Below are 26,794 nucleotides of genomic sequence, written 5' to 3'. Positions count from 1 at the left end.
GTGCTTCAGGATTGATTCTTTGAGGACCTGCTCCATGATTTTTCTGGGGACTGAAGTGAGGCTTACTGGCCTGTAGTTCCCAGGATCCTCCTTCTTCCCTTTTTTAAAGATTGGCACTACATTAGCCTTTTTCCAGTCATCTGGGACTTCCCCCGTTCGCCACGAGTTTTCAAAGATAATGGCCAATGGCTCTGCAATCACAGCCGCCAGTTCCTTTAGCACTCTCGGATGCAACTCATCCGGCCCCATGGACTTGTGCACGTCCAGTTTTTCTAAATAGTCCCTAACCACCTCTTTCTCCACAGAGGGCTGGCCATCTATTCCCCATGTTGTGATGCCCAGCACAGCAGTCTGGGAGCTGACCTTGTTCGTGAAGACAGAGGCAAAAAAAGCATTGAGTACATTAGCTTTTTCCACATCCTCCGTCACTAGGTTGCCTCCCTCATTCATTAAGGGGCCCACACTTTCCTTGGCTTTCTTCTGTTTGCCAACATACCTGAAGAAACGCTTCTTGTTACTCTTAACATCTTTCGCTAGCTGCAGCTCCAGGTGCGATTTGGCCCTCCTAATTTCATTCCTACATGCCCGAGCAATATTTTTATACTCTTCCCTGGTCCCTAATAGTCTTCCCTAATAGTTTCTCAGGAATATAGTGATGTGGAAATATAAACTACTGACACTTGTCAAGCTGCTTAGTAGATCTTGAGGATAAATTGTTAAATCAATCATACGTTTGTTCTATTAAAATTTTTTTTAAAATCACCTGTAAAACCATAAATAGAAAATACAAGCTACATAAAGGCATTTTTCTGAAATATAGCATGCTGTAGAAGGTTTGCATGTCAGTACTCTTAGATTTAATTCATGTTGTCTATGTGCCTCAGATCTATATGATGTGCATATATTATCAGGCAGGAGGATGTATGTAACACCCCTAAAATCTGGAAATGTGAGATGGTCAGGCATTAATGCGCACAAAGAAGCACCTGCCTTGTCTGACAGGATCATTTTTAACCATTAAAAACAAGTAGCAGTTCCATCACCATCCGTGCAACTACATGCTATGTGAGAGGAGTCCTTATTCCCGCATTAGGGCTGGGCTTCCCGAAGGGAAACCATTTTTAATTTATTGTAACAAGAGCTAGCCTCTTGGGGTGCTTTTAATTTCATCATTTTTCTGGAAGGAGCAGGAGGATCCTATGTATTGTCACTACCTTTTAAACATTATCAATCTTTAAAGACAAAAGGCGTCATAGTTACATGGGGTAGTTTTTTACAGCTTTCTAAGCTAAGGCATTGGACTTGAACCAATGGACAGCATCTGCGTGGGTTTGAAATCCATTTTTGGCAAGAAACCTATCGGCATGAGTGTAAGAGCCTAAATAGGTGGTGGGGTTTTTGCTTTCACCTTTTGTGTCTGTAAAAACAGGTCTAACAAGACAATTTCTGGAGAATTTTTTGTTATGTAAAGTCTCTGAAAAGGAGGAAAATGTGTGAACTTGTAAATAACTCAGATAGTATTTTAAACTTTTTAATCAAAATAGTGATAAGGGATTCTGCTCACTTTTCCTAATAAGAAAACAAACTTAAATATTGGTTGAGTTGTGCATCCCAATATTTAATATCTTCATTTAATTTAATCAGCTCATCTTCATGACCCATGTTATGTAATACTACAAATCCTAACTTGTGAATTATCTTAAAATGCATCTGGTCTAGCTAGAGCGATGGAAGGTGGGAGTGGGACTTCCAGACACATAGAGCCTTCTTAATAAAACAGGAAGGGAGAGTGGTTTCAGGTTTAATGTGGCCACTTTCTGATTTTGAGTCTGTAGAATGAAAAGACATGTATTTTTAATGCACTTTGTTGGCTATTGGCCTGCCTAGGGGAGTGATGGTGGTGGTCATGATATAGAAACAAACGTTCTCCTCCAAAATATCTGTCAAAATTCTGTAATTTCTTATGACACTGCAAGCCTGACAGTACAATGCAGATTTAATTTTAGTTCCTGGATCTATAGATGATGCTACAGCTATTTTTTGTAGATAAGAGTAAAGAGAAAAATGTTTTAATTTACAAAACCTCAGTTTTAATTATAATTTGGTGCTTATTTGCACATCTTGTTTGCTGATATTAATGTTTAGCTTGTTATCGTTCTGTTGTTACTTTACTTTGTTGATGTTGATGTGATGGGGATGTGGTGGTGGTGATGAATATTCATAACTTAAATCAAAGAAGTGTAGTTAATTTCCCCATCAGTTTGATTTATTACTGAGTTAGTTATGTATTGATTTGTTCTGTTTATAGAGTTGCTGTGTGCATTTCAGTAAACTGTGTCAGGGAACAATTAGAAAATTCTTTCCTGATATTGAAGGTGTACGAAATAAGTGTTTAACATATTTTATTACATTTTTTTCAGGGCTGCAATGAATACTATCCAGCAGTTGATGATGATTTTAAATTCAGCAAGTGATAAACCATCAGATAATCTCATCTCATATTTTAATGTAAGTGACTAGGTTTTTTTTAACTAGAGTAAGCATTTCTGAGGAAGTACCTATACAATTATATCCTTTGGATTATCAACCAAATAAATAGCATGTGTTCTTTACTAAAGGTGACCTAGAAAGGACTTCTTAAAAATCGTGGGGATTGTGCCCTCATTTTCTTTTTTATGGTTTATAAAGGTGTGCAAGAAATTTTTTTCTGCTTAATTTTTATCTTAGAAATATCAAGAATGTCAACTCTGATCTTCGTAGTTGTTGATGGAGGATCAGTTCAATATTTGTTTCAAATATCCTAATGTTCAGTGCATTGTGAAACCAACAAGGACACAGGAATGCAACAGCTCTTGTACCTACCATAAGTTATGAATATAAGATCTTTAGTACACATCTTATTTAGGACTCATGACAGTTTAAACATGCGTTAGTACTGTTCTTTGAAAGAGAACTTGTCTGTATGTGAATTTTACAAGCACGTAACAACTTGTTGATATTTTGCTGGAAATCTTATGGTCCTTCAACTACACTAAGATTCCTTTGTTTAGGGGGGAAAAAGCCAAATCTGTATTGCTAGAGGCTGTATAATGAACAGGAGACAGGTCCTGATTCAGTAAGATATTTAGGGTTTATGTACATGGGAGGGAACGGAGAGCCAGGAATAGCTAATGGTGAATAGCTACTGTTCACTAACTCCCCATGTGGACACACTTATTCTGCAGTAAGAGGACCTTTGTGCAATTTAGATTAGGAAGTAGATTAAGCTAAAGCGCACAAAGGTACGCTTATTGTGGAATAAGTGTCCACATGGGGAGTTGCTGCAAAATGGCTCTTGTGCTTTAAATTTATACCCTAGCTACTTTTCACTAATTTCGCCTTGAATTCCCCTTGTGGACAAGGTGTTAAGTATGTACCTATCTTAAAGCACTTAAGTAGTCCCATTGACTTTGTGTGAGTAGTTCCAATGTTTAGAGTTAAGTATGTGCTAAGAGGCTGTCATAGAGTGCACTTGCCTCCAGACTGGCACCTCCTCCTTGCTGTGCTGGGAATTGGGTAGAGGCTCATGCCCCCATCCACGGTCTGCACACCGTCACTCCTCGGCAATCTGCCTGCAATCTCTCTCATAGCATCAGGAACCGCAGCATCCTCTTCACGGCTTGGCCCTCCAGCTGTGTTACTACCCATGTCCCGTCCCCTTCTCCCCTTCCCCCACCCCCCTCTTCCGGGGAGTTTAGCTCCTAGTCCAGTCAGTTCCCCAGTAGTCACTGCAGTCAGTTGTCCTGCCAGTGTGAGGTAGATGCCCTATCACAGATGCTTTTTGCTGAATCAGGCTGTAGTTAGTGGATATTGCTGAGGATAAAAATATGACCACCTCCTAATCTCCCATAAAGATTCAGAACTACTTCTTTGTGTAATGACCCTATGGCTTCGCCACTGTAGGTGTGCTTGCATCCCTGACTGCTGATCAGAGAACCTCAGTAGCAGTGTCCGTTATGCCTGCATATGCACGCTCTTGCCTTGTGCCTTGCCACGAGGCTGGTCAGCATGCGTGGGCTAACCCCACTCAGTTCCTTCTCAACCACCCCTGACTAGAGATGGAGTTACTGGCATTTTGTTAGTGACTATTACCTTGTGCTTTCTTTCTAGAGCTTAGTTTTTAGTAGTAGTTAGTCTAATATCTTTTATTTTTGACATGTTCCCCCCAAATAGTTTTTTCTTCCCACCCTTTCCATTGGGGACCCATCCTCCTCACAACGGGGTATGCCTGATTCTCTGGGCTTCAAGAAGTGCCTTTCCTGCAACAAGGCTATTCCTGTTGCACACATGCACTCATGGTACATTCGTTGCCTCGGGGAAGGACACGTTCCTCAAAAGTGCACTCTCTGCCAGCAGCTTAGACTTCAGTCTCGCAAGGATAGAGAGCTAGGGCAGAAGATCATATTTATGGAGGCAGCTCTCAGACCATCTCTGGACCTGCTCAAAGACTCTCCATGTAGATGTAAGTCTTCTCCATAGCCCTCAACATCCAAGGGCCATTGAGTTAAGAAATCAGCCGCCGACCCCTCTTATAAGTTGAAAAAAAGAGCAGGAAGTCCCCACCATGAGCTAGCCACAAACAATCCCCGGCATGCTCAATATCCTGGGTACCATCGGCACTGAGACAGACCAAGCCCGGTACCTACAGCCCAAGGAAGACTACAGCGGCAGGCAGAGATACCTCTGGAGGAAGTAAAGGACATGCACCATAAGTTCCTGAACATCCTGCACACATCTTCCTCCTCAAAAGTGGTCCTCCCTATCAATAAAGCCCTTCTTGATCTCGCAAGAACCATATGGCAGATCCCAGCATCAGTCACATTGACTTGCAAGTGAGCAGACAAAAAGTACTGTGTCCTGGCCAGAGAAACAGAGTTCCTTTTCTTCAGCCCTCCACCTAACTCCATTGTGGTGGATGCTGTCAATTCTTGTGGCCATGAACACCACATGAAGTCCGCTCTAGGGACTGGAAGCATCTGGACATATTTGGGAGGAAGGCATACTTCTCGGCCATGGTTCAGTTTTGAATTGCCAACTTCCAAGTACCTGTGGTGAAATACGAGTATGGGAATTACTTGAAACTGAACAGTTTTTTTGAGCAGCTGCCCAAGTCGCATCACAAACAATTTAAGGCCATCATCCAAGAAGGTTTCAGAGTAACAGCTGTGTTAGTCTGTATTTGCAAAAAGAAAAGGAATACTTGTGACACCTTAGAGACTAACCAATTTATTTGAGCATAAGCTTTCATGAGCTACAGCTCACTTCATCGGATCCATACTGTGGAAAGTGTAGAAGATCTTTTTATACACACAAAGCATGAAAAAATACCTCCCCCCACCCCACTCTCTTGCTGGTAATAGCTTATCTAAAGTGATCACTCTCCTTACAATCAAGGCGGGCCATTTCCAGCACAAATCCAGGGTTTAACAAGAACGTCGGGGGGGGGGGGTAGGAAAAAACAGGGGGAAATTAGGTTACCTTGCATAATGACTTAACCACTCCCAGTCTCTCTATTCAAGCCTAAGTTAATTGTATCCAATTTGCAAATGAATTCCAATTCAACAGTTTCTTGCTGGAGTCTGGATTTGAAGTTTTTTTGTTGTAATATCGCAACTTTCATGTCTGTAATCGCGTGACCAGAGAGATTGAAGTGTTCTCCGACTGGTTTATGAATGTTATAATTCTTGACATCTGATTTGTGTCCATTTATTCTTTTACGTAGAGACTGTCCAGTTTGACCAATGTACATGGCAGAGGGGCATTGCTGGCACATGATGGCATATATCACATTGGTGGATGTGCAGGTGAACGAGCCTCTGCTAGTGTGGCTGATGTTATTAGGCCCTGTGATGGTGTTCCCTGAATAGATATGTGGGCACAGTTGGCAACGGGCTTTGTTGCAAGGATAGGTTCCTGGGTTAGTGGTTCTGTTGTGTGGTATGTGGTTGCTGGTGAGTATTTTGCTTCAGGTTGGGGGCTGTCTGTAGGCAAGGACTGGCCTGTCTCCCAAGATTTGTGAGAGTGTTGGGTCATCCTTCAGGATAGGTTGTAGATCCTTGATAATGCGTTGGAGGGGTTTTAGTTGGGAGCTGAAGGTGACGGCTAGTAGCGTTCTGTTATTTTCTTTGTTAGGCCTGTCCTGTAGTGGTGACAGGAAGGGTAACTAGTGGCAAAGACATTGCTACCATGTGCCCTTGACGTGGCCAATACTGCAGCCAGATCCATTTCTACATGGTGGTGATGAACTGTACCTCGGGTTTCCTGAAGGAGGTGCAGGTAACCATGGAAGATGTTCCCTTTGAGGGCACTAAGCTCTTTGTGGAGAAAACCGATGCCTCACTTCACTCTCTGAAGGATTCTCAAGCACCTTCCATTTGCTACACTCTGGGACAAAAGAGAAAATTTAGTCCACAGCCCCAGCATAAGTCATGCACTTCCCAATACCCAGCTCAATGATACGAAGAGCCACAGAGGAAGAAAACAAAATTCTCCAGATGAAAACATCCAGCCAGTAATCTTTCTTGTACTAGCCTTCCCCATCCAAACATCAATTTTGACATGTTGGTCAAGGTGCCAGTAGACCACTCCCTACAACTGCTACATCCGACCATTGCTAATCCACCCATTTTGCCACCGTCTGGCAGTGTTGTGCAGTACCGGGGGTGCATAATATTGGACCGATGGGTCCTAGAGATCATTCGCCTGGGGTACTCTATCCATTTTACGCCCTTCCTCCTCCACAACACCCTTCCATGTCCCTCTTCAGGAATCCTTCTCATGAGAGTTTACTATGAGAAGAAGTAGACAGTCTCCTCCAGTTAGGAGCTGCAGAACCAGTACCTCAGCATCTACGAGCAAAGGGTTCTACTCTTGGTTTTTCCTAATACCCAAGAAAAAGGGGGGCTTGAGACCCATATTAGACCTCAGAGCTCTCAAAAAGTTTGTCAAAGGTCAGAAATTAAAGATGGTCACTTTAGCAATGATCATTCTGGCGTTGGAACAGGGAGACTGGTTTTTGGCCCTTGACTTCCAGGGCACGTATTTTCACGTATCAATCTTATCAACTCACAGATTTCTGAGATTCACCCTGGGACAAAATCACAACTAGTACCAGTTACTCCCCTTTACGTCGTCTTCAGGACTGAGAGTATTTCCAAGGTTCTCTCAGTAGTGGCCACCCACTTATGCACCCAAGGGATCATGATTTACCCTTGTCTAAACAATTGCCCCTCAAAGCCTGATCTCTCCAAGAGGCTCACTGAGTCATTGGAGTCGCGCTGCACTTGTTTACAGAGCTGGGCCTACACATCAACCCTTACTCCAATACCTCACCTGGAGTTTATAGGTGCTGACCTTGACTCTTTACGGGTCAGGGCCCTCCTACTTCAGCACAAATTTTTCTCTCTGACTACACTAACAGAGACTATCCAAATCAGCCCTCAAATATCTACCAGATACTGCCTACAAACCCTTGGGGCATGTGGCAGTGGGCACAACAGTAATTACCATACCAGTAATACCAGACTTCACATGCAGTGCCTTTATATGTGGTTCAGCTCAATTTACAGACCAAACAGGGGCAGACTAGACAAACCCCTGTCATTGCTCACCAGGGTAGAAACCTCCCTAGACTGGTAGAAAGACCTAGCCAACATTTGCAAAAGGATCCCCTTTGCGTAAAATCCTCCATCATTGCTTCTCCCCACCGATGCATTACTTAGGGGGTGGGGTGCACATCTAAACGGCCTTTATGACACATGGGAAATGGTCACCCACAGAGAGATCCCTCCACATCAGCCTCCTCAAGCTAAGGGCAGTCAGGAATGCCTGTGTCTATTTGTTCCCACTGATCAAAGGGTCACACATGACAATTCTAACAGACAGTGTTGCTTCTATGTTCTACATAAACCGACAACGGGGAGCCTGGTCTCCCTTCCTCTGTGGGGAAGCGATGAGACTATGGAACTGATATATCTTCCACACCATCAGTGGCCTACCTCTCAGGTATACAGAACTTGATGGCAGATTGTCTGTCGGAAATTACCTCATGATTACGAGTGAGAGCTAAACCCAGCAGTACTTCATAATTTATTCAGGTGGTGGGGGATACTGACCACAGACTTTCTTGTCACTTACCTGAACAAGAAATGTCCATGGTACTGCTCTGGAATGGGGATATGACATCACTCCTTAGGTGATGCTCTTCTCCTCCCTTGGGACATGTACCTCCTTTGTCTTCCCTCCTTTTCCCCCTACTATCAAAGGTACTACTGAAGATAAAAAGAGATGGAGTACATGTCATTCTGATTTCCCCAATGTGGTCAAGACAGACATGGCACCCCTACCTGTCACCGCTCACAATGTGCCCACCAATCTCTCTCCTCCACATCTCCTCTCATAGAACAGAGGACATACCCCACATCCCAGCCTGGCAATTCTTCACCTCAAGGTATGGCTCCTTCTTGGTTCCAATACCTAGAGAGCTCCTGTTCAGTGGTGATGCAAAAGGTATTATTATTACACAACAGAAAATTCTTGACATGATGTACTTACCTTCAAAAATGGTCCAGATTTCGGATTTGGTGTATGTCTCAACAAATCTCTGTGACTCTTCTGTTACCCATACAAGTCTCCATTACACACACTCTAAGGCACCCAATTTTAGCCTAAATTTGTTGCCAGTACACTCTCAGACATCCCACCTCTATCTAGTTCCTAGGGCTCAAGGCGTAACCCGATTGATTTAGGCACCCCCAATCTTTCTCAGTTCCTAGGGCTCCAGGTGAAAGGCACCTAACTTTACCTCTCCATGAGCTCCAGGCTCTACTCCTCTGTGGACTCAGCGCAAACACCCATTCCCTGTGGACTCAGGACTTAATCCTTTGCAGTTTTACTGGGTCTTTCACTAGTGAAAGAGCCTGACCAATAATTACTTAACCTCTATTTAATAACAATCACCAAAACAGAATGCACATGCTAAGCATACAATGCTCACCACTCCCATTAAGTCAGATGAACTTTTCCTAATGGACAGTCAGGATCAGGTCATCTGGGGATTCCAGCTTCTGCATGGTTATGACTGGCAAGGTTTTGACGTCTGACAGCTCAGATCTTGGGGCTGTGTCCTGGAGTTGGTTCCAAAGAACTTCCTTTTGGAACCCAGTTTATATAGTGAAACTTGAGTCTTGTTTAGCTGTACCTTTAACCAGTCATTTTACTGAAATATTACTAAACAATTTTTAACCAATCCTAACATATTGTAAAACAATTCTTTAACCAATCAGACCCCACCACCTTACTTGATTTACAGTTAGCAAAATTAGTTATGTAACAGACAGAAACAATCAAAGAACCAGACAGAGACCATACAGATGAACAATAGAGAAGTGGGGACCATAAAGACAAAACAATAATAAGTAGGGATTTTACAACCACAACTCTTGATAAGTGATTTCTTGCTAGACAGCATGCCATCAAACTAAGTTTTCTTTAATCATCTTAAGATCTGTTTCTTTATGTGGTGATGGTGGGTATTATTAGGACAAGATTGCCGCCTTAACAGCCCGATATTACATTGTTTTAATATAATTTAGTTGGAATGTGAGGATGTGACTTTCTGCTTCTGGGCTTATGGCTGCTGCTCTCCTAATATGGCTTCAGAAAAAGGACTCGGCCTTATAATTCCACACATCTTCGACTATGCACTGGCACTGAAAAGATCAGAGCTGTCCCTTTTAGGATCCACCTAGCGGCAATAACAGCCTTCCATCATCCAGTGGAGGGGTACTCAGTGCTGCCACAGCCAACCACTAAAAGGTTCCTCAAGGGTATTGTAAACCTCTTCCCACAAGCTCAGCCTCCTGCTCCCACATGGGACTTAAAATTAGTACTGAAAGACAGACTAGGCCTCCCTCTGAACCAGTAGAATAGGGGAAATAGTGGTTCTGATTGTACATTCCCCATATTCGGTATTCTTTGGGACAAAGTTACCCTCAGACAACATCCAAAATTTGTTCCCAAGGTAATCTTCCCGTTTCATATGAACCAGTCGATTCACCTTCCAACCTTCTATCCCAAGCCTCACAGAGACAACAGAGAGGCTATATTACATACCCTAGATGTCAGAAGAGCCCTAGTCTTCTACCTGAACAGGATGAAGGCCTTCAGGAAGGCCCCCAAACTTTTCCCCTCCCTTGCAGAATGATCCAAGGATTTGGCAATATCAGCCCTAAGACTTTCCATGTGGTCTTCAAATGTATCAGACAACGTTACAAAGTTTGCAGTATGACCCCTCTGGATACTATTTGTATACATTCCACAAGGTCAAACTCCTCATCCATCGCCTTCTTCAAGAATGTCCCTATCTCAGAGATCTGTAGAGCAGCAACATGGGCGTCAGTCCACACTTTCACAGAACATTATGCAATCACTGGGGACTCCGCCTCTGATGCCACCTTTGGCTCCACAATGCTGTCATCTGTAACTGACCCGACTCTGAAGTCCCAGCCCTCCAGAGGGGATACTGCTTGGGAGTCACCTATAGTGGAGCACCCATAGGGACACTACTCACTGCAGAAGGTAACTACTATTTTAACGATGGTTCTTCGAAATGTGTGTCCCTGTGGGTGCTCCACAACCCACCCTCCTCCCCTCTGCTTCAGAGTTTTTGTCAATCTGTGGTAGAGAAGGAACTGAGGGGGGGTTAACCCATACCCGCTGGCTAGCCTCGTGGCAGAGCACGAGGAGAGAGCGCATGCATAGGCCTAACAGACACTGCTACTGAAGTTCTCCAATCAGCAGCACAGGGACACAAGCACTCCTACACTGGAGCACATATGGGGATACACATCTTGAAGAACCACCGTTACTGTAGAAGGTGAGTAACTTCTTCCATAACCATACTGATGACCTAATTAATATAACTGTGTGCTACAAAACTGAAGTGGAAAAATATTCTTGGTTAACTTGTAAAAACATGTTTTTACATACCTAGTTAAACAAACTATCCTTTTTTTTCTAATATGTTTCAGAACTGTACAGTGAACCCTAAAGAAGGTATCCTGGCAAGAGTGGAAAATCTTGGGAACATCTTCAAAGAGAAATTTGCTGAAGCAGTTGGACAGGGATGTGCTGAAATAGGCTCACAGGCAACTAATATTTTGATTTCACATTATTCATTTGAATGTTATCAGCATTAGCTAATGCGAGACCAAACGTACTTACCAGCCTTTTACTGTGGAGATTGGGAGTGATAAAATATTTTCTCAACCTGGGAAACTGGGCATGTAACCTCTAGCAAGGCTCGAAGATGCTATTTGACAAACAATTCAGCAAACATAGGAAGGTCTAGAAAGAAAAAAATGCATACATTTAAAAATATTTTAAAATTAATGTTATTTTAACAAAGCATAGGAAAATTACCACAAAGTATTTTAACATAGTTGAAACTGTATATAGTTATCCATTATATAGTTATCCATTAATCTGCCCTCATGAATAGGATTGCTGAGCCTTTAAATGGACCTGGTGGCCTATTTCCCTACAGTGACTTGCATAGCAAGTTCACCCAACTTAAAAGCTCAATATCTTCCAGCTGTCAGCTCTGCTGTCTCATCTTGGCAACTGAAAATTGACCTCTACAGTTTGACTTAAACATCTTCTTACAACTTCAGTCAGTCACGATCCCCAGTAGTCCTTGGAGGCCACCCTAGCCAACTTCGCTGGGACAAATCAGATTTTTTTAAGTGGTCCCAGCATGCACATTCTTTCCAAAGGACGAAAGTGTATTTTGGCTTTGTCACTGAAGTCTGATTCAACAATCTTATATTATGGCTTGCATAATGTGAAATTTTGTGTAATGTTCTTGACTTTCTTCATTTTTAGAGATATAAGCTTGGTGTAAGGCTATACTACAGACAAATGGAATCCATGTTAAAGTCGGTAAGTTTAATGAGCATGCATTACTCTTAATACTTTGCTCCATTTGAGCAGTATTTCATAATTTTGCATCTGTTCATATATTTCAGGAGGAAGAGCGCCTGTCAGTTCACAATTTTAGGTATATGTTCCTAACGCATAATAGAAAACCATTATTGGTGTGCGAAGACTAGTATTAAGGCGTGCATATTTTTTTTTTCTAGCAAACTTCTGAACAATAATATCTTCCACACATCTCTTCTGGCCTGTGCTGTTGAGGTTGTTATGGCTACATATGGCAGTAAGTTGAATCTATAGAATTGCAAGATACCATTGCTGTTGTTTATTAGTAGTAATAGCTATACAGAATTCATTAAATTAGTAACTACATATGCACATTAAATTTAAGTATCTGGAACTGACAAACGGCAGTAAATCAGTAAATACAGAGGGAAAAATTGACAGGAGATCGTATCACTTTAATACTGAATAACTAGTTCTGGTCTTTTTTACTTCAGGGAATGCTTCACAAACTGATGGCACCAGTACTGAAACGGATTTGTCTTTTCCATGGATTCTCAATGTACTTGATTTAAAAGCCTTTGACTTCTACAAGGTGATTGAAAGCTTTATTAAAGCCGAACCAAGCTTGACAAGAGAGATGATAAAACATCTAGAACGCTGTGAACATCGAATTATGGAATCCCTTGCATGGCAATCAGTAAGTAATGTTTTAAAATAAGTAAAAATGTGTTTGTCCACTTCATGTGCCTATATAGAGAAAAGAAATTATACCCAACTCCATTAGATTATATATACAATTGTATTATTAAGAGTTGTTATTAGTAATAAAATAAATCACAAAACCAAAATTAGCTTGGTTTATACAGGTCTTAAAAGATGAAAAAACAGAGGGTCAAATTCTCACTGGTATCACTGGTATAAATCAGTTTAGCTTGACTGACTTCAATGAACATATGCTGGTTTACAATCATCTGAAGATCTGGCTCAGAATATTTTAAACACACTACTCCCAAACTATACATAATATTTTGGTGCCAGTAAAAAACAGACAAAAATAAAAGTATAACATTTATTAATTCATGTTTCTTTCTTTTTCTTGACACTTGTTGCTCCTATTCAGAGCAAGAGCCTTAGTACAGTACTTGGATATTATTGTTAGTGTTGCTGAATACTAAATTTCCTTGTCCCCTACACTTGGATCAGTTTAGATTTCTTGGTAGCTCTGTGCTGACCTGATCTTGAACAAACTGGTCAGTGGTAGGAAACTTGTGATATTTGGTACATGTTTCAGGCTTGTAATGAAGAGTCAGCTTAATATGTCAAGGGAAGAGGACCACCATGGAAGAGTCTGTTCACTGAAATGTTAATGTCTGGTGAACAACTTTGTGTAGCTTGTTTTAAATGAATCCTAAACCTGCAGCTTTTTGCTTTACAATGTTGCAGAATTTGTCCCTTGCAAGGAATGTGATCCTTGGATATATAACTGAAGGAGTATAGAGTAGAAGTAGGGAGGTGTTATTTCCACTCTATAAGAAATCAGTGAGACCTGTACTGAAATATTGTATTACATTCTGATAACACTTTAAAAGGATGTTGAGAAACTGGGAAGGTTTCAAAAAGAGCGAGATGAATGCTTTGAGGTCTTGAAAACCTGCCTTACAGTGAGAGACTGAAGAAGCTTAATTTATTTAAGAGAGAGTTTTAAAAGATGTTGACTTGATCAGAGTCAGTAAGCACTTAGAGGGTTCTTCAGTCTATTAGACAAAAGCATGATAATGGCTAAAAGCTGAAGTCAGTAAAATTCAAATTAGAAATAAGGAACAAATTTCTAAATGATGGTGATTTGCCATTGGAACAGACTACTAAGGGAAATGTTGGATTCTCTGTCTCTTAAAGTCTTCAGATCAAGACTGGATACTTTTTTAGAAGATATGCTTTAACAGACTAGGTACCTTTAGTTTGCTCTAGCAGGGTCTGAATGGAGCAGAGCGCAACACATTAGAGCGATCTACAGTCAAATCCCTGTAGTCTGGGCTGTGGTGCCATGTGACAAGCCATGAGTGAAATGTAATGGCCTGTGATGTACAGGTGGTCAGACTAGAAGATCCAGTGGTTAATCCCGTCTGGCCTTAAACTCCTTTTGTGAGTTTTTTGAACGTTCAAAGTCTGAAAGATGAAGCTAGATAAATTCAGACTAGGACTGATGCAAGTTTTTAGCAAATTAACAGTTGGAACAACTTCTCTAAAGGGGTGTTGTGGATTCTGACATTTGAAGTCTTTAAATCAGGGTTGGATGTTTTTCTAGAAGATATGCTCTAGCTCAACCAGAAGTTACTGCATCCGATGAAGTGAACTGTAGCTCATGAAAGCTTGTGTTCCAATAGATTTGTTAGTCTCTAAGGTGCCACAAGTACTCCTTTTCTTTTTGCAAATACAGACTAACATGGCTGCTACTCTGAAACCTGATTTGATACAGGAGTCACTTGGTGAAATTCTGTGAGCAGTATTATGCAGGAGGTGGTATATTAGTTTAGATGGAATAAAGCGGCTCAAAGAATCAAAGGTGTTAACATAGCCCAATAACTGTCCAACATTAAACTAGTTTTTAAACAAGGTTTTGATGTACAAAGAGCTCAGCCTGCTTAGTATCATGGCGCAAACACCATTAAAAATCCTTTTAACCTTTTATGAAAGATTAAAAAAAAGAAACAGTTAAAGCATTTGAAATGTTAAGTATTAAATAAGGCTTTAATTTTAACTACATCCTTTTAACATTGTTCCTTTTCCCTGTAGCTCGAGAGAGTTTGTGAATGAAAAATTCTCTTGTTTTGACAGTCTTTTAGACGGTATCAAAGATGTTGTTAGCTGTCCTTTTGAGGAAAAGATAGTTGAGGTGTGCTGGGACTGCTGTTGATGTTGCTATTAAAATCCAAGCTTATTTCCAAGAAGACAAAATAGACAAACACACACACAAAAGAGGAGAGAGAAGAATAGTAAGGACAGAAAATGCAGCTTCTGTCTCTGATGTTCACTCCCTTGCAAGCTTGCTGCTGAAAAATACAGGCTCGCACATGGTGTTATCAACCACTCTGAGATCTGGCAAACTTGTACCAGTATTTGGCAGTTGAGGGCATTGTTTTTAGCTGTCTCTTTCTAGTCACAGGTTTACAGCAATGTTGCAAAATATGCAGCCTTGGTTAGCTAAGCCAGACTCTTATTAGACAGAAGGAAAAAACAGAGAAGGATAGGAAAGAGAATAATTAAGGTGGGGAAGGAAGAGAACATACAAAGGGGAGGTGGAGGAGATAGTCTCACATCCAGGTGGTATTTGGCATTTAGCCAAAGCGGATGGAGGTGGCAGTGTCATCTGGCTCCTTCTCTCTGGCCCGGTCAGGTCAATACATTTTTCAGGATTAGAATGAAGAAGGTCCAGGGTCCCAGGAGACAGTGGGGGTGGTAGTCATGATGGTAAAGCTTGTTCCTTCCCCTTCTAGTTAACCAGCGCAGTGGTGACCTCCATCCGTTCATCCATCTTATCAAAGTTTTCTTATCAAAGTGTCTGTCTCTGTCTGTCTGGCTCTCTCTCTCTCTCTCTCTCTTTTTTTTAAAGGACCCCAAAAAGGAGTGATGGGCAGGTTAGTCCATCCTCTTATTATTTTGTGAACTAATAGGCCTAATTTCCAACACCAGTTTGGGGTCTTTTTTTTTTGGTTTTAAACTGTCTTGTTTGCCAGGCATAATCTTAACACAGTCGTTGAATTACATTAATGAGCCTTTTTGTTTGTACCAATTTAGTCTTTCTTTTTTGCACCTTTTCCCATTGGCATTTGTTGTTGTAGGTTACTGTGATATTTTATGAACTTTTATTCGCTTTTTACAGTTGAGCTCTCAATTAGGGTAAATTGTAGACCCATTTATCACACCAGATGTTAAACTGAGTAATCACAATAGTTCCTTCTGACCTGAAAATCTATGAACCTTGTATATTTAAAACAAACACATCAGCTGAAGTGAGGAACAAAGAAATGGCTAACCTTTGAAGATGCTATTTGGGGCTTAGGTTACCGAACGTTGAGGAAAGTAATAATTTCATAAGTGATGTGCTAAAGATAGAAAATTCAGAAGTGCTGATCATTGGCTTAACTGTTTACATTGGAGATAATGATTACTATTAACCTCAGTTGGAGCAAAGATAGGCAAGTTCTGAGTACTTTTGAAAAGGCTTCCCCTGCCCCCACACAAAGACCACACTTTCTTTTGTGATGAAGAATTTAGATCCAGTAGTTAACATTTTATACAGTACCAACCTGTGTTGTCAATTTTATAGCAAATACAAATTTTGTGTTTTTCTTCCATTTTGTGTAATTTTTCCTTTAATTTAACTCTCAAATTTCTCTCTTGCCCCAAACTGACTGGAGTAGTCCAGGTGCAATTGCAGTATCTGGAAAAGAGAACACTAGTCTACAATGCTGTACACACAAATCTGAACTTAATTGCAATATACTAAAATTTAGTATGCAGCAAGTGTATGTTCTAACTATATATAACACCTTGACAGTTCTATTCTTCGTAGGGTTGTAAATAAAGTTTTAAAAGTTAACTGTTTAAACGATTAAAATTATATTGTTTCAACGGTTAACGGATTAAAGAGAGAGGGGCTGGGTGAGGTGAGGGCTGGGGTTGGCTGGCCGGCCAGCATGGGGCCGGGGCCCCGTGGGGCCATTGCGGGTGGGACTGGGGCTGGCTGGTGGGGGTTAACTGTTAAGGTTGGTTAACCAGTAAGCCTAATGCTTACCAGTTAACCCAGTAGTGAGCAGGGTAGTCCGCTGGCGCGCCACCAGACAGTTTGTTCACATTTGCATGGCTGCCCGCAGCTTGCAGGGGCCATGGTTCGCCATTCCTAGCCTAGGAGCCGGACCTGCTGGCCACTTCCGGGATGCAGACTGTTCGGAGATAATTTTGGAAACCGTTAATATGGCTTCTTAATTCCTTATTAAGACGAAGGGATCACTGAAATGCCCCACGATACTCCTTTTCTAAGGTTTGTTCATGCTACACTTCACTGACATATTTTTGACGTACATATAGATTGATTTCAATTTGACAAATGTATTCAGACTGAATGGCATGAAGATTTAATTTTTATTTTGTATTTAGATTTGAACTAAGAAATACACCTATCCAAGACTCTAGGAGCCCTAACATATAATTTAAATTAAATCTCAACAGCATTAAAATCAGTTCCATAGGTACCTGGCTGGCCAGCTGGGCCCTGTTCCCTTCTTCACGTAGGAAACACACTCTTAGCATTCTTCAGAGACCCTTTCAAACACATCTTTTGCATTGTGCCTGGGAAATCACCAAATTTGAGCTAAGTTCCAGAGTCTCAGAGCCCTGGCAAAGAGCATCCTGCCTGCTGCCCCCTTTCTGATAATGAGGGGGATCTAGCTTGGGTGCTTCTGCTTACCACAGCTGTAGCAGTATGGCACTCAGAGAGGCATTCTCATTGCACTGTTAAACACTTCAAAGTTTGATAAAACCCATATTTGATCTGGCAAAAAATTACATGGATTTCTTTCCTCCTCACATCCTAATAACTGAAAATGCATTTCCTTCTGGGAACAAGGGCTTACCGGGTGATTTAGAGTAAGGGTTACTTTGAGTGAGTCTGCAAAAAGAAACCGAAGGCACTGGCATTCTCTGCAGGTATGCGCAAGCATTCACGGTAGCATTTCCTGTCTCTAAACCTGCACTTTGTGCCTGCTTAGTCAGTGCTTATGATCATACAAGTTATTGAAATCTGCATGATTTATTTGCTACAGAGTAGGGTTCCTGTAAACACTAGTTCTCTGCTTGTTTGAGTACAGTAGGAGACTGGCATGGCATGCACATGTGATCTAAAACACTTTCAGCAAATTTTTAATCCATCAGACATGACAGAACTTTTTTTGGGAGAGAAAGTGGATAACTTGTGACTAATTGTGTATAGTGTTTAATTACAAACTTCCTTTAAATATGTTGTGTTTTTATTTTGATCCTGATTTATTTAGGAAAGTACAAAAAAAAAGTTGTATTTTGGCAGGTGTCATGAGCAAGGCTACAATTTAATCATGGGTATTTTTACTAAAAGTCATGGACAGGTCTCACAGACAATAAACAAAAATTCATGGCTCTTGATCTGTCCATAACTTGTACTATAAATACCCCCTGACTAAATCTTAGCTGGGGGCTTGCTGCCTTAGGAGGGGTTTGGTGGGGAGCCCCTGGGACCACTGCCGGAGGCTGATGAGCTGTGGCTGCTCCTGCCACCCCCGGGGCTGCTGCATAGCCAATCCGGGGAGCCAGCCACACCGGCCACTGCTTGGGAAGTTGCTGATCCCGGGAGCCAGCCACACCAGTCACTGCTTGGGTAGTCCCCGGGCCCAGCTGTATGGGGCTGCCTGAGCAGTGGCCGGTGTGGCTGGCCCTGGGGCCACCTGAGCGGCTGGCTGCGGAACCGCTCCAGCAGCAGCCAGTGTGGCTGTCGGGACTGGCTGCTGCAGATGTCATGGAGGTTAGTATTTAAAGCTAGGGCATTTTTAGATACCGAAAACTTGTCACAAGTTCAGATCTAAATCTTGCCTGTTCTTGGCTTTGAGCAAGTGTAATTTGTGAGAAAAAGGAAACATTTCTGTGGCATATGGATTTAAAATAAAAGTAGGTTCAGAGTCGTTCAGGTGTTTAAATATTTCAGTAGTATTGGGGAAACTGATTTGTGAGCAAGAGGTAGTGAGGTCAAAGGTGAGTGGTAAATACCATGCTACTGTGCAGTTCATTACCTGGGTATCGCCTCCACACAAGAGTCCTATGTATGTATACAGGTTGCAGAGTGGTAGCCATGTTAGTCTGTGTCAGCAAAAACAACAAGGGTTCCTTGTGGCTGTAATATATATACTGCTTACTGTATTTTTCACTCCATGCATCTGATGAAGTGGGTTTTAGCCCCCGAAAGCTTATGCCCAGATACATTTGTTAGTCTCTAGGGTGCCACAAGGACTTCTCGTTGTTTTTGCTGTGTGAGAGAGAGAAATTATGCATGTCACTAGAAGCTCTCTTCAGAAGGGTGGATAACTTGAAAGATATAGTTCAGATCTGTAAACATTTTTTTTATTTTTAAATACTTTGCAAAAGCAATACAAGCCATGTGACTTGTGGTCTCTCATAAAGAGCACACTATATTAAATGCTAGGTTATTCTTAATTTTAAACCACTTGAATTGCCTTTTCAGTTCAAATCAGCCACACAGGAAACAGATCAATTTCCTTACTCTCATGTTAGAGACATGCTTAAATGATGTGTGAAGTGTTAGATTGTACTGATTATTCAAAACTTGATATGACGGAAAATTTAATATCTTTATTTGAGCCAAGCATCATTATTAAATCATTATGCATGTGAAACTACCATAAATGTTAATGGAAGTTTCACAAGAGTGTTACATGATGGGAAATAGATTTCATGAACTAGAGAGGGGGTCAGTGGGGCGTACTAATGTTGGTTTACATAGGTAAACTTAAAGAAACGAATGCGTATTTCATTAATAACCTTTTAAGCTGTGCATTAGCTAACCTCAGTAACCATATGGTTTTATTACGGTTATACTAGTCCTTTCCCTCCACTGACTTCAGTGGAGTTTCACTAGTGTAAAACTGGTGTGTAAGGATAATTGAGCACAAGTGTGAACAAGGTTTTCCAGAAGTCAGTGTAATGGCTACCAAGAAAGCAATCTTCTCTTAAACAGCTTTGTAGTGGTTAATTTTTTTTTAATCCAAAGAAAATGGAATCTCAGGAGACTGAAATATTTCTTTGTGTGCTGAAAGCAGAAATGTCTTTAGTAGAGGTACAATGTACCCTGATACTACGAAAGAAACTTGAGTGAAAGTAAACTATTGCAGATTAGGTAACAGTAGACAGTTTTAAAAAGAATAGAAAAAGTTTTACAAATACTTTTACTTCATCTTTTATATTCCATAATTTGGAGTGTAACTTTTAGTTCCTAGTTCACTGAATAGCCAAACCTAGTCAGTAGCTGGCTTTCTTTCGCTATTTATAGTAAATTTTCCTACTTTATGCTGGCTTTTTTTGGTTCTGGCTTTTTATTCTTTCCTTTACCTACTTTTGAAAATTGATTCATAATGTGCAATTTCAGACAGGAGTCTGGTAAAATTTAATTTTTGGTGACAAACTGGGTGTAGAATAACTAAACAAACTTCAGATGATGAAACTAACTTCCAGAGATGCACAATTAAAGGCATCTTGCAGAATTTTACTGTCTGATCTTTCTCATGTTTTTCAAGCAGTGTAAAAAAGTTTAAATTAGAGTCTTGTTCCTGTCTTATTGGGAGATGATGTCCTGTTATACACCAGTCTCATGACTGGTCCTAGTAAAAGTGTTTATCACTTTCACAGTTGTCTGATTTAGCAATCTGTAATTAGGAAGGAGATCACACTTTTGTAGGTCATCTCCTGTGTGAACATCAGAGGGTAGCCTGCCAGAAGAGAGGAGTGAAAAGCTTTCAGGGACACTTTCAGAACTAACAGTTTTGAAAAGGTGTCCTGCTCTACATTGGTTCATTCATGAGGAGAATATTTTCCCTCCTCTGTTGTTTATATCCAGAGCACCAAGTGCTCCCCTTGTTGTACTTAAACTTGAAACCCCTCCTATGTTGAGACCATGATCCTGCCGGATGCAGACTGTTTGGAGATAATTTTGGAAACCGTTAATATGGCTTCTTAATTCCTTATTAAGACAGAGGTCACTGATATACCCCACGATACTCCTTTTCTAAAGTATGTTCATTCTACACTTCACAGACATATTTTTGACTTATGTATAGATTGATTTGAATTTGATAAATATGTTCAGAATGAATGGCATGAAGATTTAATTTTTATTTTGTATTTAGATTTGAACTAAGAAATACAGCTATCCAAGACTCTAGGAGCCCTAACATATAATTTAAATTAAATGTCAACAGCATTAAAATCAGTTCCATAGGTACCTGACTGGCCAGCTGGGCCCTGTTCCCTTCTTCACGTAGGAAACACACTCTTAGCATTCTTCAGAGACCCTTTCAAACACATCTTTTGCATTGTGCCTGGGAAATCACCAAATTTGAGCTAAGTTCCAGAGTCTCAGAGCCCTGGCAAAGAGCATCCTGCCTGCTGCCCCCTTTCTGATAATGAGAGGGATCCAGCTTGAGTGTTTCTGTTTACCACAGCTGTAGCAGTATGGCACTCAGAGGCATTCTCACTGCACTGTTAAACACTTCAAAGTTTGATAAAACCCATATTTGATCTGGCATAAAACAAAGAAAATGGAATCTCAGGAGACTGAAATATTTCTTTGTATGACTGGTGCGGCCGCTTTGGCAGCTGGCTGCAGAGCTGCTCCTGCAGCGGCCAGTGTGGCTGTCGAGACCAGTTGCTTGGGTGGCCCTGGGGTCAGCCACACTGGCTGTTGCAGATGTCACGGACGTTGCGGAAAGTCACGGAATCCATGACTTCTGTGGCAGACACGGAGCCCTAGTTATGAGTCAAGTAAAATTTGCACAGGATAGGGTTGGTTTACTAGAATATTGTTCTTATGCGGATGAGTACCCTTACCAGGTCTCTAACTTCTTCCATGCAGCTATGCCTAGAACCCCCTCCATGAGCTCTTGTGCTATGTCTTCTCTTTCTCCTCCTTCAAATCACACACTTCTTTCTATAACTTCTGATAAACATATAGTGATTGCAGTCTGTGTATACACCCGATATTCCATTAAAACCATTTAATTGAAGTGCAGTGCTCTTTTTACACAGCCTACTACATATTAATGTTATAGTGAATATTTGCTGGCGCATTTAAGACAGCTAAATATACATTTAAACTAGGTTTGTAGTTAACTGCCTCATCCCTTTAAAAGAAAGCTGTACTGTGAGTAAAATGTAATTGAATAGTAAATTGCTGCTGAATACATTATTAAAATACCCCCGAGAGAAAAGAATTTCTTCACTGAGCATATACTCGACCAGTATGTGAATGAAACCAATTTAAGCGCACACGCGTATATCAGTATTTTTGGATTATAGTAAGGTTGAAGGAAAAAAATTATGTGAAATTGTATGTAATTTTAAAGACCATGGTAATGGAAGAAGGAGCAGAGTTAAGGTTGTTTTTGCAACCTTAACATTATTGCTTTCAGACTTTCCTGTGTGCTAACTATAAAACTGAAACGTTCTGAATATTATTTTTCTTAAAATAACCCAATAGCTGAACGTTTTGAAAGGTTATTAGCAACTGAAAACATAGTTAGAATGGGAATACTTGTATATAATCTTACATGTAGTGATTACATCCACTTCTTCTATCAGATAATTCATTGAAAGGAATGTTTTTAACAATTAAAAATAGTATAACTGTGTCAAACTTAGTTAAAATCATCATATTTCCAGAAATCAATCTTTGGTACTTAGTGTTAAACATATTGCTAATTTTCAAAATCCAGGCTATGGAAACAGGCCGTCAAGTTCAAATGAAACCCGATTTTTCCCCAGGAAGTCTGACATCCATTAAGCCAGAGGTGGAATTGGTCATGCTTATGTTAACATAACATTCATATATTGCAGTAACAGTGAATCATCTCAGCCCAACCCTATTAAAAGGTGCAGCCATCATGATATAATTTTGATTCAAGTACAAACACAACCAGAAATGAGTACTGAATAGCCATCAGCAACTGTGCAGTGCAGCACTTCATAATGTATGATGATTGTTCAGTTTTTCACCTAATTGTACCACTTTTTGTATGCACAAGTTCAGAATTCATCATTTGCCTCTGAATAAAAGAATTTCAGCTAGTCATGGAAAGACAAATTAAGGCGTTTGTTGGCATGATAAAATTCATTGGTAACAATAAGTGCTGTCTGATTTCCTTTATGCTACTTCTTGGAAACATTTCTGACTGAACTTGCTTCTGATTTTTAACCTCACTCTTCCTCTTAAAGAGATTTTTTTTATAAAATAATCTGCAGTACAAACATTAAAACTGAGAATTTTAAGAATTTACTTTTTATTGTGGTCTGTGCATTTACTATTTTATGTTTCTCGCAGCTTGTAAAATAGACATGAAAAAGCTTAACGTTAATTTCTGGTCTGTTTTCTGGTCAGTTTTTATATACTACCACAAATTTTGAAATATCTGGTCTGCAGATGCTTTTGGGGAATGTTTTTAAAGTTGCTACTGGAATTATTTTTTAAATTTCTTGGAAACAAATTTGTTGCTCTTAAGTCGTGTAAAAGTTTGGTTTTTCAAAGCCTGAATTTTGATGAAGGACTTATCTACACTGGCAAGTTTCTGCGCAGTAAAGCAGTTTTTTGCTCTCCAACTGCAGATGTGTACACACTGCCAAGCCACTTTGTGCGCAGAAACTCCTCAGTTGCAGCGCAGGCTATTTGCACAGAGGCTCCAGTGCTCTGTTGCCAGTGTGAACACTTGATTGCTTTCTGCCCTGTAATTGGCCTCCGGAGCTGTCCCATAATGCCTCAAGCGACTGCTCTGCTCATTGTTTTGAACTCAGCTCACCTGGAGACATGTGACCCTCCCCTTTCAAAGCACCTTTTCTAACCGTCATTGTGTGCTGTGCTGATCTGCTCTGGGACACAAAGCAAACCATTAATGTGGAATGCTCATGCTGTTGAACACACAAAGAGAGAGTGTGAGTGTGATTGCTGTGCAGAGAGCCCAGGGAGAGAGGTGGGGGCTGATGTTGGGGTTTCCCCCTGCTTCAGAACTGGTTGCTTCCTGCCGCTGCGTGAACTTACAAGACAGCCAGCATGCTGACACACTCTCTGTCCCCCAAAACATACTCTCTCTCTCCTCCCCCCCACCCAGTACACACACACACCCTCTCTCTCTCACTCACCAGTTGAAAAGCAGCTGGCAATGTAGTAGGCTGCCCATGGAACAATGGGATTGGGAAACCTGCATCATGTGATACTGTGCCGTCCCCATGAGGTATTGCAAACCTTTCCCAAAGCACCCTGTGGCCAGTTGTATAGTGGGATAGCTACCACAATGCACTGCTGTCTTTGCTGTTGCAAGAGCTGCTAATGTGGATGCACTCCAGCGTACCAAGGAGCACAGTGTGGACACGCAACAACGGTTTAATTCCAGCGTTTTAATAAAAGTGGTATAATTTGTGGCACAGAAACTTGCCAGTGTAGACATAATCACGTCAAACTTAGGGTATCTCTTTAAATATGAAAGTCAAATAACACCTGGACCACATTCTATTGGGTGATATCAGTGCAGCTCCTCTGGGTGAAATTATGCTCAATTACACAGGTTATGTAATGTAACTGTTAAATCCAGTGGAGTTATGCAGGGTTTATTAAAAGTTTTACCTGATAGATCTGAACCACAGCCCCAAGTAACTGTCAGAGGTTATATGACACACTCACTATTTATTGGTGCATTGTGATTTGAGCCATTTTGTGCTTTACTTTCCTGTGGAAGTCAAAAAGAAATTCCCACTAGTCAGCAAGGCAGGAGTCCAAATTAACTTTTTTTTTTAGTATGCTCTTTATTCATCCATATTCATTCTTTTCTAGCACTCAAGGTGATAGCTGGTCAGAATTTCCAGAGGAAATTTTACCATTTTGAAATTTGGTCTGTTCTGATTCAGAATGGAAACAGATATTTTCAGAATTTCCTGCAAATGGAACTTTTGTAAAATTTTCATTTTGAAAACACCAAAACGTTCTCTAAAACAGTGTGTTCCCCAGGTTCTCTAGCAGCTCCTGAGTGGAATAACAGCAGTGAAACTGACAAGAACTGTTTGCATTGTTGTAGCCATGTTGGTCTCAGGGTATTCGAGAGACTAGGTCTGAAGTAGACCAGCTCTGTGTAGCTCAAAAGCTTGGCTCTTAAATTAACAGAAACTGATCCAATAAAAGAGATTACCTCACGCACCATGTCTCTGACAAGAATATCAGTTTCAGTCAGTAGCTGCCAGGGTTTCCAGGGTCCTTAGCTTCGGGACAGCTTGGTGACCCCACATCTTCCAGATTCCTGGGCCAGCCAGCTTACTGAACTGCTTAACTGACAGTCCAGCTGGCTCCCCAGGCTGCAGGAGTTGCCCCAGAAGTCTGATGCCCTGGGCTCCCAACTCCACATCAGTCGTTTTGGTGGGCTGCTGAGGAGTTGAGCAGGTGAGCTCGCAGGCAGGTTTCGAATGTGGCCTGTGTTCAACTGGAAGGTTAGTCAAAATTGGCATGTTTCCACAAAATATTTAGCTTTCAGTAAATTTGCAGTTCCCAATGGAAAACCATTGTCAGAAAATTTCTGACAAGCTCTATTCAGTGGGAATGCAGTACCTGATTGTCCAACTGAAATGTTACTGCTTGTTGCTTGAATTTGGGTTTCCTTCTTGATGAGTATTTTCTTTCTTTCCCTGGGTACACAGATATGTAATGCCATAGTCATAAAGTGCATGTGTTGCAAAATTTGTAGACCACACAGTGGCATTGCTGTGTTTACTCTATTAAGTGAATAACTAATGGTATTTCATGTATAGGCATGATTGTTTCAATGTATGTTGTGGCAACCTTTGGATAATTGTTTTGAAATTGCTTATATTTTTTCGTTCTTGGTTATATGAATTACTTATCCTTTTTGTGCCAATTAAGCTTATAAATATATAGTTAAAAATACCAAATGTTTTATTATTTTAAAATATTGTGGTAGTGCCCAGGGGCCCCCAGTTAGGGATCAGGACCCCATTATGGGAGGCTCTCTATATACATTGTTTCTAATAATTTATTACACATGGAAAGTAATCATAACCACAAATTTTCAGTGTTTATTTCAGCTATTCATTTTTTTCTCCCTTCCTCCATCCCCCACTCTGAATAGCTTGAACACCACTTGGTATTTCCTGTAGCTTCCCTCACATGTCTGATCCGAAGGAAGAGAGACTACAATTCCTACCCCACCCATGTAAATATCAGCAGTGTTAACAGCATATGAAACTTTGCCTCTGTGTTTTTTTTAAAGCTTACAGTAGGCATGTCTGTGGGCTGATACCAACAAAATGCAGTACTGTGGTTGCTCACAATACTCTGAAAATTGTGCAGTTCCATCACAATATAATTCCTTTGTACAGTACCAGGGAAGCTTTAAAGGAACGCTTAAATTATATTTGAGAGGAAAACAAAAATCCTGTTGTGCTGAACGAACATTTAATCAGCTGCTTTAGGAGGATATTAAATTTAGAACCAACGTTTGATACCCATAATATACATTAAATGTAAAGTATTATGGGCTAAATTGAGTCTTTAGATTCCTCCCTGAATATGGGGCAGTGTATAGTTGGGTTACCCAGTCTGGAAAATAATTCTGGAGTAGGACACATTCCACTGAGGAGAATTTGTTTCATCATAATTTTAAAAGATGCATCATAATAAAAGATGCAGCATATTTCCCCCCTTTGTGTCCAGCCACCTCCATTGTTTACTACTTTAAACTATTTCAGCTAACAGAATTCTTAAATTCTCTTTTGTTTTTATAACTTTAAGAAATGAAAATTTCAACAATTTGCATTAGATTTACATGTAAGTAAAGTGTCCTCCTTAGATAAATATTTCTAAACAAAAATCCCTGTGTAAGATGGTAGATCCGTCGTTCCCCCCTTTCAGTGGAGGAGAGTCAGAGTGTAAAATTTTATTTGTGCAAGTCCACTTATCATCCCACACTGGTAATGGTTATATTATTAAACTAAATCTTGCATTTCT

General features: G+C 40.7%; 1 protein-coding gene across 1 annotated transcript in view; it reads left to right on the top strand.

Moving 5' to 3' along the window:
• RB1 (RB transcriptional corepressor 1) overlaps positions 1 to 26,794 on the top strand; it is a 169,330-nt gene that overhangs the window by 62,609 nt on the left and 79,927 nt on the right. The window contains 6 exon segments of the mRNA XM_077811427.1: positions 2,421 to 2,508; positions 11,070 to 11,186; positions 11,923 to 11,979; positions 12,066 to 12,097; positions 12,180 to 12,256; positions 12,474 to 12,676. Coding sequence (XP_077667553.1) covers positions 2,421 to 2,508; positions 11,070 to 11,186; positions 11,923 to 11,979; positions 12,066 to 12,097; positions 12,180 to 12,256; positions 12,474 to 12,676 — 574 coding nt within the window.

This window comes from Eretmochelys imbricata, chromosome 1 (genome assembly GCF_965152235.1).
Source record: "Eretmochelys imbricata isolate rEreImb1 chromosome 1, rEreImb1.hap1, whole genome shotgun sequence".
Classification (NCBI taxonomy): Eukaryota; Metazoa; Chordata; order Testudines; family Cheloniidae; genus Eretmochelys; species Eretmochelys imbricata.
This window is presented reverse-complemented; position numbering and strand designations above follow the sequence as displayed.